The 14,617-nt window shown below is 42.5% G+C and overlaps 1 protein-coding gene across 1 annotated transcript; it reads right to left on the reverse strand.

Moving 5' to 3' along the window:
• Positions 1-12,451: 12,451 nt before the first annotated feature.
• LOC123184964 (uncharacterized) lies at positions 12,452-13,566 on the reverse strand. Its single transcript, XM_044596990.1, has 2 exons — positions 13,041-13,566; positions 12,452-12,946 (listed from the first exon to the last, which is right to left on the reverse strand). The coding sequence occupies exons 1-2, from the start codon at positions 13,425-13,427 to the stop codon at positions 12,521-12,523; spliced, it is 813 nt and encodes a 270-aa protein (XP_044452925.1). The 5' UTR covers positions 13,428-13,566; the 3' UTR covers positions 12,452-12,520.
• Positions 13,567-14,617: the final 1,051 nt, after the last annotated feature.

The raw sequence follows: 14,617 nt of genomic DNA on the forward strand, positions 1-14,617 counted from the left end.
CCAGGGCTCGTGTACATGGCTGGGTCGGAATGGAGAAACTACGTCGTCATCGTGTTCATGGGGAGCCAACCGGCTGGGTCGAAGCGGAATGCGTCGTCGTGTTCATCGGAAGGGCTTGGACGGAACAGCTGATGGAAACGAGGCCCGCCGTACCGCAGAACGGAGGAAACGACCTTGTGTTCGACCAGCCACATTCGAAACGGGATCCTATTCATCGGGAGGGGTCTGGCGTACCGCAAAACGGAGGAAACAGGCCTTCTACGGTCGAAACGGGGTCCTGATGATTGGGAGGGGTGTGGCGTACCGCAAAACGGAGGAAACGGACTTGTGTTTTTAGCGCTACGGTCGAAACGGGGGTCATGTTCATCGGGAGGTGTGTGGCGTACTGCAAAATGGGCTCCATGGGATACTATTCATCTCCACCATCGACCCCTCCAGCCTCCACGGGCTACTGTTCATCCACCGTCGACCTCCTCCAGCCTCCACCTGCAACTGTTCATCCACGGGCTCCTGTTCATCCAGCCTCCACCGCGTGCTACTCCACCGGCTACTGTTCAACCAGCCCTCTCCACGGGCTCCTGTTCAACCACCCCTTTGACGGGCTACTGTTCATCCAGCCCTCCACCGTCTACTGCTCATCCAGCCCTCCACGGGGTCGTCCTGTTCATCCAGACCTCCATGGGGTCCTGTTCATCCAGCCCCAACCGGCTCGATCGATTGGGGTCCTGTTCATCCAGAGGCAACACCACGGGGTCATGTTCATCCACCCCCATCGGAAACTGTTCATCCAACCCCCCCAGAAATGCTCACTATTCATCCAGAGGCAGCATCGATCGGCTTCAGTTAGCAGTAGTAGCGAAGGAATTTCTTGATCAGGTTCAGTTAACAGCCATCGATCGATCGCTCGGGTTCGGTAATGCATAGCCTACAGTGCAATCGCTCGGGTTCAGTAGGCGAACGCCTCGCACCCACACGTGTGCATGTACGAGAGAAATGCGCAAACCTCCGTGCATCGCTCGGCCCCGACCACCTACCGTAACCGGGAACACCCCGATATTTTCCTCGCCCTCGCTTCTACCACGGTTTTTTCCGTCATGGACGGCCCAAAGAATGTCATGCAGTTGTGTCTCCGGCCCGCCCAGGATGAAAAGCCCATTTTCTGTCATGATTTTTTGTCATAGAAGTAGGAGCCCACCACATCTATGATGATATCGGGTTTTGTCACAATTATCGTCATAAAAGTGTCATAAGTATGACAGAAAAAATCCGTTCGGCCCAAAATGTCACGGATGTGTCTTTTTTCTGTAGTGAACCCGAGAACGATAGTGGTAAATCGGTAAGAGACATCATAGTTCGCACCATATGTAATAAAGTAAAGTTACGACGTTCGGACACACCATTACTCTATGGTGTTCCAGGTGGCATGAGTTGTGAAACTTATTCCACATTGTTTTTAAATGAAGGCCAAACTCGTAACTCAAATATTTGCCTCCTCGATCAGATCGTAGAAACTTTATTTTCTTGTTATGATGATTCTCAACTTCACTCTGAATTTCTTTGAACTTCTTAAATGTTTCAAACTTGTGTTTCATTAAGTAGATATACCCATATCTGCTTAAATTATCTGTGAAGGTTAGAAAATAACAATACCCACCGCGAGCCTCAACACTCATCGGACCGCATACATCAATATGTATTATTTCCAATAAGTCAATGGCTCGCTCCATTGTTCCGGAGAACGGAGTCTTAGCCATCTTGCCAATGAGGCATGGTTCGCAAGCATCAAATGATTCATAATCAAGTGATTCCAAAAGTCCATCCGCATTGAGTTTCTTCATGCGCTTTACACCAATATGACCTAAACGGCAGTGCTACTAGTATGTTGCACTATCATTATCAACTTTGCATCTTTTGGCATCAATAATATGTGTATCATTGTGATCGAGATTTAGTAAACCATTTACATTGGATGTATGACCATAGAAGGATTTATTCATGTAAACAGAACAACAATTATTCTCTGACTTAAATGAATAAGCGTATCGCAATAAACATGATCCAATCATATTCATGCTCAACACAAACACCAAATAACATTTATTTAGTTCCCATACTAATCCCGAAGGTAGAGGGAGTATGCGATGGTGACCTTATCAACCTTGGAATCATTTCCAACACACATCGTCACCTCGCCCTCAACTAGTCTCTGTTCATTTTTGTAACTCCTGTTTTGAGTTGCTAATCATAGCAATTGAACCGGTATCAAATATCCAGGGGCTACTTATGAACACTAGTAAAGTACACATCAATAACATGTATATCATATATACTTTTGTTCACTTTGCCATCCTTCTTATCCGCCAAGTATTTGGGGCAGTTCCGCTTCCAGTGACCATTTCCATTGTAGTAGAAGCACTCAGTTTCAGGCTTGGGTCTAGCTTTAGGATTCTTCATGGGAGTGTCAACTTGCTTGCCATTCTTCTTGAAGTTCCCTTTCTTTCACTTGCCCTTTTACTTGATACTAGTGGTCTTGTCAATCATCAACACTTGATGCTTTTCTTGATTTCTACCTTCGCCGATTTCAGCATCGCGAAGAGCTCGGGATTTTTTTTCATCCCTTGCATAATATAGTTCATCACAAAGTTCCAGTAACTTGGTGATAGTGACCAGAGCACTCTGTCAATCACTATCTTATCTGGAAGATTAACTCCCATTTGATTCAAGCGATTGTAGCACCCAGACATTCTGAGCATATGCTCACTAGCTGAGCTATTCTCCTCCATCTTGTGGGCAAAGTACTTTGTCAAAGGTTTCGTACCTCTTAACACGGGCATGAGTCTGAAATACCAATTTCAACTATTGGAACATCTCATATGCTCCAAGTCGTTCAAAACATGTTTGAAGTCCCGGTTCTAAGCCGTAAAGCATGGTGGACTAAACTATCAAGTAGTCATCATACCGAGCTTGTCAAACGTTCATAATGTTTGCATATGCTCCTGCAATAGTTCTCTCACCTAGCGGTGCATCAAGGACATAATTCTTCTGTGCAACAATGAGGATAATCCTCAGATCACGGACCTAGTCCGCATCATTGCTACTATCATCTTTCAACTTAGTTTTCTCTAGGAACATATCATAAATAAAACGGGGAAGCTATATGCGAGCTATTGATCTACAACATAGATATGCAAATACTATCAGGACTAAATTCATGATAAATTAAAGTTCAATTTTATCATATTACTTAAGAACTCCCACTGAGATAGACATCCCTCTAGTCATCGAAATGATCACGTGGCCCATATCAAGTAAACCATGTCCAATCATCACGTGAGATGGAGTAGCTTTCATTGGTGAACATCACTATGTCGATCATATTTACTATATGATTCACGTTCGACCTTTCGGTCTCAGTGTTCCGAGGCCATATCTACATATGCTAGGCTCATTAAGTTTAACCCGAGTATTTTGCACGTGCAAAATTGGCTTGCACCCGTTGTATGTGAACGTCGCTTATCACACCCGATCATCACATGGTGTCTCGGCACGACGAATTGTAGTAACAGTGCATACTCAGGGAGAACACTTATACCTTCAAATTTAGTGAGGGGTCATCTTATAATGCTACCGCCGTACTAAGCAAAATAAGATGCATAAAGGATAAACATCACATGCAATCAATATAAGTGATATGATATGTCCATCATCATCTTGTGCCTTTGATCTCCATCTCCATAGCACTGTCATGATCACCATCGTCACCGGCTTGACACCTTGATCTCCATCGTAGCATCGTTGTCGTCTCGCCAACTATTGCTTCTACGACTATGGCTACCACTTAGTGATAAAGTAAAGCAATTACATGGTGATTGCATTTCATACAATAAAGTGACAACCATAAGGCTCCTGCCAGTTTCCGATAACTTTTACAAAACATGATCATCTCATACCAATTTATATCTCATCACGTCTTCACCATATCACATCACAACATGCTCTGCAAAAACAAGTTAGACGGCCTCTACTTTGTTGTTGCAAGTTTTACGTGGCTGCTACGGGCTTCTAGCAAGAACCGTTCTTACCTACGCATCAAAACCACAACAATTTTTCGTCAAGTGTGCCGTTTTAACCTTCAACAAGGACTGGGCGTAGTCAAACTCGATTCAACTAAAGTTGGAGAAATAGACACCCGCTAGCCACCTGTGTGCGAAGCACGTCGGTAGAACCAGTCTCATGAACGCGGTCATGTAATGTTGGTCCGGGCCGCTTCATCCAACAATACTGCCGAATCAAGTAAGACATTGCTGGTAAGCAGTATGACTATTATCGCCCACAACTCTTTGTGTTCTACTCGTGCATATAACATCTACGCATAGACCTGGCTTGGATGCCACTGTTGGGGAATGTAGTATTTCAAAACAAATCCTACGATCATGCAAGATCTATCTAGGAGAAGCATAGAAACGAGTGGGGGAGTGTGTCCACGTACCCTCGTAGACCGAAAGCGGAAGCGTTTAGTAACGCGGTTGATGTAGTCGAACATCTTCATGGTCCGACCGATCCAAGCACCGAACGTACGACACCTCCGCGTTCAGCACACGTTCAGCTCGATGACGTCCCTTGATCTCTTGATCCAGTTGAGGACGAGGGAGAGTTCCGTCAGCACGACGGCGTGGTGATGGTTATGATGAAGTTACTGGCACAGGGCTTCGCCTAAGCACTATAACGATATGACCGAGGTGTGTAACTGTGGAGGGGGCACCGCACATGGCTAAGAGAAGACTTGGTGTGCCTTTGGGGTGCTCCCCTCCCACGTATATAAAGGAGAGGGGAAGAGGAGACCGGCCCTAGAGGGGGCGTGCCAAGGGGGGGAGTCCTACTTGGACTCCCGGTCCAAGTAGGATTCCCCCCCCCCCCCCCGTTTCCTATTCCAACTAGGAGAAGGAGGGAAGGGGGAAGAGGCGAGAAGGAAGGAGGGGGCGCTGCCCCCTCCTAGTCCAATTCGGACCAGCCCATGGGGGGCGCGTGGCCACCCTTGAGGCCCTTCTCTCCTTACCCCTAAAGCCCATTAAGGCCCATTACTCACCCGGGGGGGTTCCAGTAACCTCCCGGTACTCTGGGAAATACCCGAAACACTTCGGAACCATTCCGGTGTTCGAGTATAACCTTCCAATATATCGATCTTTACCTCTCGACCATTTTGAGACTCCTCGTCATGTTCGTGATCTCATCCTGGACTCTGAACAAACTTCGGTTCATCAAATCACATAACTCATAATACAAATCATCATCAAACGTTAATCGTGCGGACCCTACGGGTTCGAGAACTATGTAAACATGACCGAGACACATCTCCGGTCAATAACCAATAGCGGAACCTAGATTCTCATATTGGTTCCTACATATTCTACGAAGATCTTTATCGGTCAAACCGCATAACAACATACGTTGTTCCTTTTGTCATCAGTATGTTACTTGCCCGAGATTCGATCGTCGGTATCATCATACCTAGTTCAATCACGTTACCGGCAAGTCTATTTACTCGTTCTGTAATGCATCATCCCGTGACTAACTCATTAGTCACATTTCTTGCAAGGCTCATAGTGAAGTACATTACCGAGAGAGCCCAGAGATACGTCTCCGATACACGAAGTGACAAACCCTAATCTCGATCTATGCCAACTCAACAAACACCATTGGAGACACCTGTAGAGCATCTTTATAATCACCTAGTTATGTTGTGATATTTGATAGCACACAAGATGTTCCTCCGGTATTCGGGAGTTGCATAATCTCATAGTCAGAGGAACATGTATAAGTCATGATGAAAGCAATAGCAATAAAACTAAACGATCATAATGCTAAGCTAACAGATGGGTCTTGTCCATCACATCATTCTCTAATGATGTGATCCCGTTCATCAAATGACAACACATGTCTATTGTCAGGAAACTTAACCATCTTTGATTAACGAGCTAGTCAAGTAGAGGCATACTAGGGACACTTTGTTCATCTATGTATTCACACATGTACTAAGTTTCCGATTAATACAATTCTAGAATGAATAATCAACATTTATTATGATATAAGGAAATATAAATAACAACTTTATTATTGCCTTTAGGGCATATTTCCTTCAATTACTCCACACATCGACCGCACAAAACCTGAAATGTGCAATTGATAACTTATCTGCCTTATACTCCTACCTTTCCTGCTAACCTATTTGCCAATTCCTTCTGCACATTCTTCAAATAAAATTTTATCACTGGGTTATACATATTTTCTAGATGGTTATTTAATGATATATTTTGTGCGAGCATGTTGATATTTTCCATTGTGTACTTCATTCTATTTAATGATATATGTTTTTTGTCACATGTCTTTGTTGGCTTCTGGAAATGACGATAATAATTAATAAGAAACCAGTGATTTTGTAACAGAGGCACATACTGATGGTTGATGAAAATGTTTCGCTAGCTGGTCCTGCGCATATGGAAATTTTGCGTATGTTTCTTGGGTGGTGCGTTCTAATGTGAGTACTATTTTCTATTTTTAAAATTTCAAGTATGATGGCGAACTAAATGGTGAATTGAGTGAATCATCACAGTAGAATTGGGTGTTGAATGTTTTTAGTTTCTCTTAACAGGACTGGGTGTTGGATGTTTTAGTTTCTCTTGAAAGAGTTTCGCCTTAGCATTTTCAAGTTAATCTAATGTATGTTCCTGTTATTAGAGTATTGATCAGCTCTATCATCCATGTTACTCGAATATGTTCACTCTTTTAAATTATGCTAGGTAAGAGTTTTTTTCCTTTTCTATCTGAAGTGTAATTGCTCATGTTATGTCATGTGAGCTTCATGGGCAAAACAAATTTGACCAATTTATGGTCTGACCTTTTTTATGGTCTTGTGTGAACAGGAAACACAAGATCAAGGAACATATAGGGATTTCCACCCAATTCAAGTGTGATGTTAGATCATTACTTTCTCTGGTCTTTCTCTGAGCCATCTTCGGGTTTTGGATTGCTTGCTCAGCTGGTTGTTAGTATAATCGGGCACCGTCATCCACTGATGATACCCCAAGAGTATTTCCTTCTGGACATGGGGTGAAAACTGTAAACGGGTCACAGGAAGTGCCACCTTGTTTTCAAGTTGATTCTATAGGTAAGAGAGCAATCCACAAGCTTGGTTTACTTGTGCCATATGGAATATATTAAGTTGATTTGTATGAAATTATTTAATTATTTAGTATCCATTTTCAATACATTTATTTATTGTCAGCTAACCATGTTTCATTGATCTTAGGACTTGGTAAAAAATAAAGTTGGAAGTAGTATTTCTTTTTGATGAATCATGATAAGAATTCATCTTTGATCATACACTTTTGTTGGTTTGAATCAACCAAAAATAAAGTGACCTAGCAAAATGCAGATTGCCAAGCATTCTTAAATTCCTTATTCTAGCCATGTATCATTAGGTTTACAAGTATGCAATCTGCATTAAGGTAGTTTTTTATGCGATTATCTAACTTTTCTGTTACTTTTTATTTTATTTTGTGGGGCTCACTTCTGAAGTATGGTCGAAGAACTGCTGTTAAGAAAGGTGGAATTAATTGTGTTCAGATTATTGATATGTGTATTTCATCATTTAATATTGCTTCAAAAAATACAGATGTATTTTGAATTTTTTATACTAGCGGGATTGTTACATGCTTGCAGATACATGTAGTTTTACTTTGGCTTGTGGTATTGATAATTTCTCAAAATTAGTTTCATACTTATGCACAAATATCATCCAGAAATGAGCACAATTTATATAATCTGGCTGGCACTCACCCATATATTGTATGTACAGAACTCATCATTTGCATAACACGGGAACATCGGTAACATATTTTGAGTTTGTTGACTTTGGCAATTCTTCTCTGGTCTGATGAGCGTCATCTTCAGTCTATCAGAAAATAAAAGTTTACTCAAAATTATTATTGAACTGATTAATAAATTTGCCATTTGACTTCCATCTCTTCCCCATTGGCTTATTTTAGGGATGTTGAATATGGGTATTACTTCCATCTTTTCTCCCATGAATAGATAAAGCTTCAATAACTTATGAGCCTGCATGCTGCTATGGTGTTCCACCAAATTGGTTATATGTGTGAACTTCCGCATGTAATTGTTTTTTGTATTTCTCATGCTTTGATTCACAATTAGCTTGGCAACGTACATCAATCAAGGTATGTTACTAATTTTTGGTTCTGTTTTGAATATATCAATATCCAACTCAAATAATGACTTCGTGTACTGTTTTCCTTTTTCTTTTTATGTTCTGTTTCAGGAGCACAGACATTCAACTCTATAGAGAGTATGCAATTAATAGGTATACATAAGCTTCTTTGTTCATTTCAAAATAAGTATTACAATTGCTTTAATGCGTATGGGTTCCAGAGGTATAAATTAGATGTGTGTATGGATGGTAGGTAAATTTCATGCAGTTATGCACTCAAAGAATGACTTCATGTACTGTTTTCCTTTTTCTTTTTATGTTCTGTTTCAGGAGCATAGACATTGAACTCTACAGAGAGTATGCAATTAATAGGTATACATAAGCTTCTTTGTTCATTTGAAAATAAGTATTACGATTGCTTTAATGCGTATGGGTTCCAGAGGTATAAACTAGATGTGTGTATGGATGGTAGGTAAATTTCATGCAGTTATGCACTGAAAGAATGACTTCGTGTACTGTTTTCCTTTTCCTCTGTTTCAGGAGTATAGACATTTCCATCAGATGATTTCATTTCCATTACTATGTTTTTAGCATGGCCATGTTCACACAATATATCTCAATACTGTCTTTGAATTCGAATGGAAATGAATTTTCTCTGACTTCATGCTGCAAATTCCGATCTGAATGTTGTAACAAAAGAAACAAGAGTTCTCTTTACCTTGAATAATATATTAGGTATCAACTTGTATGCAATCTACTTTCTAGCAAATAAGATAGATGGAGTGTCGTTTTTTATAGAATTGTCGTTGATGCATGATTGAGGTGCTGATGATGGTTGTAGTGAAGAATGACGCAAAGCTGCTTGGAGGTGGTTGGTGGAGCATTGCTATTATGCCATGGAGAACTACAAAATTGATGTCAAGTTTCTTTATATTTGGTGTTTTTGTTTCACTAATTAAAGCTTGTATGAAGCAAGGATGGTGTGTTTCATGAATGGTTTCCTTCAGATTTGTAGTTTTCTAAAATCCAATTTGTTCCGCCAAATACAACTGACCATCACGCCCACCATTTTCATGCATCAGGACTAGGATTGAGCAACACTACCTTACATACTCAAGTTTTACTCTTAATAATCTTGCTACAAATTTTACCATGTAGCTTTATGTTTCTTTGAAAATGATTTCATGTCATATCTTAGTATTCTCATAAATTATCTACCATTCTTATTTTAAAAATGGGCAGGCACGTTCAAAATGACTAACATATCTTATAGAAGTACCTACCATTCTATTTTTAAAAAGGACGGGCGCCGCAACGCGCGCCTTACATGATCTAGTGTTTTAGTAGAAGAGAAAACAATAAGTTATGTGTCACTTGAAGTTTTGGTTTCGCCATCCATAAAGGAACTTCTTTGCACACAATTCACGTTTATGCAAACACAAGGGTAATGTGGTCACGGTCAATGTGGAAGATTCATCTATACACTGAGTTTATGCAAATTCCATGTAATGTGTCGGATGACAAGTTTTAACAACATGAAATAAGCATGCTCTACATTGAATTAATACTGGAGTAATCAGACTCATTACTAATAAATGCTAGAAATCCAATGGACTGGAGGAATGCTACCGGTTAGTTTAGCAGCCTTGACACAATTATTTTCAAACCTATATACATGTCACTTTCGTTTAGACCAATTACATGTGTGTTTTATATTTGTGGCATTAAGTCTGGCGCCCTTCCATGGTATTTTTTGGGAGCAATTCCGTCGTATATTAGTGAAGATAGGAAACCCTTTTCCCATAGATTTAACCGTACGAATGCACTGATTGAACAATTATGTATGCTTATTTGACAAAATCACACACGCACTGATTGAACAATTATGTATGTTTATTTGACAAAATCACACACAAATATACGAGGATTCAAGTCTTCTGCCATGAGGAAATAAGCATACATTGCTACGAGAAACTTTAACCAATCATCAACAAGAAAATGTAACAATATGTAAAAGGTGGTGGAAACACTACTCCATGGGTGGTGCCAGCATGTAGAGGCTAGAGGGAGAGAACCGCAAAAATTTAAGGTCCATCGAGGAAAAGTACAATTTCCATTGGTTCTTTTTTTAGGGGAAAGCCTTAAGGCACTTTTATTAACTCTGTGGCATAGTTACATCGAGTCGTACATGTGATAACAAGAAATTGGGAGCAGCGTCCACCCACTAGTAGAAAAGGGGGCTTTGGTCCAGGCCGGGTAAGCCCATTAGTCCCGGTTCAGTCCAGAACCGGGACCAATGGGTGCATTTATCCCGGTTCGTGCGGCTAAGGCATTAGTCCCGGTTCACCTGGGCCCTTTAGTCCCGGTTCGTGCCACGAACGGGACTAAAGGGTGCGATGCCCATTGGTCCCGGTTAGACCTTTAGTACCGGTTGGTGCCACCAACCGGGACTATAGTCTGATGATCAAAAGAAAATCTTGCAAGAAAATCTGCCAATCCATTGGCTTCCCTTGGACAATGGCTGAAGGAGATCGACGGAATAGCATGAGCTAACTGAAAGCAGTCAGCCAACACTGGCGCATAGGGGCTTAAGATTTCCGTATTCCCATTGCAAGCATCGATAAGTTCTAAGCAATCCGATTCCACCGCAATTTTCCTACAGCCCGCTTCATAGAGTAACTTCAGACCCTGCCTCAGCACCAAAGCCTCTGCAGTTGGTGCGTTTATGATGTGATCTATGAGTTCAGACGCCCCAGCCACCACTTCTCCACGATAGTTCCGAAGAACTGCAGCTACGGCGCCAGTACTATCATCGAAGAAAGAAGCATCTATATTCAGTTTATAGTGTCCCATCGGTGGTTTTTGCCATCTTACTATAGGAACCGGAGCACTTGGACGAACTACATGATTAGCATTAATTGCCTGAATAGCGAAGGCCGAACTCGGTGCATTTTTCACAGTTTCACCTTTCAGGGCTTGCTGCCGCTCCCACCAGATATACCAAGCTCCCACAGCGACAGTTTCATGTAAACCAAGTTGTCCCAGAACTGGTGATCTCCTTATTGAACTCTGAAGAATCTCCTCTAAGACCGCAGAACCCGAACGATCAGTACATAAAGCTCTATCAATAATCTCTTCTAAGCCAAGAGATTTCCATACTTCTCTTGCCCGCATGCATGTGAAAACCAGATGGTGAATATCTTCCGATCCAGACTTGCAAATTGAACATTGAGGAGAGACTTTGATGTGTCTATTACTAAGGATGCACAAACCTGGTATGATCCAGACATTGGTTCTTTAGTATTTGGTGTGTGTGGACTAAGATCATTATATAAAAAAAGTGAAATGCACAGTGATAGGTATATTTTATTTTACGAGTCTAAGCAAAATATATAACCTCATGCTTAATCCAAAGCCGTAATGATAAAAAAATAGGAGAAATATTTAGTGAAGGAAATACCATATATTTTATGACACTTATCACTAAAAATTAAGTTACTCATACGGCATTAGTTTATATCGCGGTTGCCTACACAAAATTTTGGCATTTGTTGTAGAATGAAATATAAAAAGTACTGACGGTTATAAAAAAAGCTAATGTGTGTTAAATAAATAAATTCACGATATCATTGATCATTCATCCAATGTTTTGCACACAACAACTGCACTCTTCTATTTGCTGCAAACAACAAATGTTCACTAAAAGTATTTAACTTATGTACCATTTGAAAAACTAGCCCGTACGTACGGATGCACGGGTTGATGACTAGTTATTGTAATTTGGATGATTGCTTTTTTCGGTTTAATGGCCGACACTGGCAGCGGCGGAACAAACCTCATGAATATTCTGCTTTGCCGTCCAGCCTTGCGGGGTCTGTTTCACTCCACGATATTTTCTTTATTAATGTGACACATAATTATGTCACATCCAGATGTGATCTAGACAAACTCTTAAAAAACAAAGAAGAACGATGTAGTCAACATAACCCAAACAAGAACGATGTCTATTGTATTGCAATCTTTTCGGTCTACAAATAGGACTGGCCGGCTCGATAACCGCTTACACAGTCGTTAATTTTAAGCGATAAAGAACAAAAGAGGGATTGTGGGGATGGTGGAAAAATGAAAAGGAAGATGATGTCCACTTAGATATGACATAATTATGTTACATCTAGATGTGACTTAGACAAACCCATTTAAAAAAATACTAACAAATAAACAAGGGTGTAGGGAACATAACCTAAACATCATGTAAGTAGTCCATACAAGTTCATCGGCTACTAGGACCTGAAGATTCTACCTAGGTCCTGCTGTCGGAGTAACACAAAATAAGTGCCCGAACTGATTAACGTAAACGAGCGGTTCGAGAGGCGTGACACGGATTTTGGTTGAGTGTGTTTCTTCTTGCTTGACCCGTATCGACACATTATTGAATTCGCTGCCGCTCGGCTTGCCGGCCTCCGCATGGTAGTACGTGACCATGCTGCCGTGCATCCACAGATAGCCGCCGCCTCCAAGCGTCGGGCCGTGGACCAACGAATCCGCCGACGGCGCGAACTGCGTGATGGTCGTCATGCCAGGCCTACAGGTCTTCCACTCAGCTGGGCCGTCGTAGTCGATCATCGGCTTCAGCTCACACATCTCCTGAAACGCCCGAGCGCGATCCTCCATGCTTGGCTCCGGCGGCGGCGGCGCGCCGGATGCCCCCGCAGGAGCCGACACCTGATTGGTTAAATCACAAACCAAGTTAGCCCATATTTGATTAACAGGTTTACCTAGCCAAGCACGTAAAGTTTGAGATTTTGCGGATGGAGACCTTGATTATTTTGTAGGGGATGAAATGGCATCCGGCGGCCAAGTCTAGAGACGGGACCGCCGTGCACGGTCCGATCGCCTCCTTGGCGGGCTCCTGCAGCGCGCGCGCGGCGCCGGCTTCGGTCTCGAAGACGACCACCGCCCTCATCAGGAGGATGCAGATCGCGACTGCCTCGACGCCGTCGAACGCGGCGCGCACGTCCTCGGGGCCTTTCAACGAGCGGAGGTGGACCAGGACGAGGCGGCGGTGGAGGTCGGAGGTGTCGCCGGACCCGGAGAGCTGGTTCGCGACCGGGGCGAGGAGGCTGCGTGCCACGCTTGCCGTGGCGGCGTCGTCGCCGTAGACGCGGCGAATCATTATCACGTCCCTTCGAACCGGGATCTCCATGCTAATCAGGTTAATTTGCTGTTTGGTTGTTGCTGATCTGAATCTAAGAACTAAGATCTGGGTGCTTCTTCTCCTCTGATCTGAAATAGTATATGTAGGGGAGTTGTGGCCGGGTCCAACTTTTATGTCGGTTTCGGGTCCAATTAAGACTAAACAAACCGAGAGATTATAGCTAAGGCAAACAGGCAAAAGCTCAATACCTTGCCGAGCAAACCTGTCTGACAGGCACATTAAAATGTCGCCACAATGCCCAGTACGTCATGATGGTCCTGAAACACTACGGCATCTCCTGTTCGTGTGCCCGGTGGCAGTGGAGGTTTGGAAATTGCTTGGTTTGATTTGATGTGATAAAGCAAGGTCTGCTCATGGATAAATCTGGAGGGTGTTGGAGTTTCTTCTGAATCTTCCTGAGAACTATATCCATATCCTGGGACTGACGAAATTAAAGGAGACAATTGCTACTTGCTGCTGGTATTTGTGATGGGAAAGGAGGAAGCATACGCATGGGGGAATACCGCAAAATGCATCCCAGGTTAGCCTAGCAGTTCGAGCGTTGGTGGCGAACTTTATTTCTGCTAATTCACCTAAGGCACGTGCATGTCTTGATAGTTGGGTGAGACCGAGACGTGACTACGTCAAGCTTAATGTGGATGCGGGGTTTGATGCGGACACACTTGAAGGCTCTGTGGGAGCTGTCATTCGAGATCATAATGGCAAGTTCATTGCGGCTGCAAATGAAAAACTGAATATCTGCTATGATGCTTTCATGGCAGAAGCCATTGCGGTAAGATTTGGTTTGAACTTGGCACGTACAGCAGGCTGCAACAAAATTGAAGTGAATTCGGATAATTTAGAGGTAATAGCTGCACTGAAGGAGGGCTATTCATCTTTAGTAGCCAGCGCCATCTTTGATGATTGTTTTTTCATGTCTTTTGATTTTCACTCATATCTTGTATGACCATTGTAATAGAGACAACAATGGTGTAGCCCATGAACTAGCTAGACTTGCTAAGTTCTCACCTCCTGATGTATGGTTGGATTCACCCTCAGGGAAGTCCTTCTGTTGATTGTTTCTGATGCTACTTTTGTAGCAACTTAATAAAGAGGAGGTTTGTGTCAAAAAAAAAGACAAAAGCGACTACTACGAGCCATCCGACGAAATCAATCCGGTTGCCAGCCGTCCGATCGAT

The sequence above is a fragment of the Triticum aestivum genome, chromosome 2A (assembly GCF_018294505.1).
Source record: "Triticum aestivum cultivar Chinese Spring chromosome 2A, IWGSC CS RefSeq v2.1, whole genome shotgun sequence".
NCBI classification, from domain to species: Eukaryota; Viridiplantae; Streptophyta; class Magnoliopsida; order Poales; family Poaceae; genus Triticum; species Triticum aestivum.

What these genes read in the sequence shown, in the direction of transcription:
- LOC123184964 (XM_044596990.1), bottom strand. Translation starts at nt 13,427, where the DNA reads ATGGAGATCCCGGTTCGAAGGGACGTGATAATGATTCGCCGCGTCTAC. An exon ending in TCCCCTACAAAATAATCAAG is followed by an intron (nt 12,947 to 13,040) that starts GTCTCCATCCGC and finishes TTAACCAATCAG; the next exon opens with GTGTCGGCTCCTGCGGGGGC.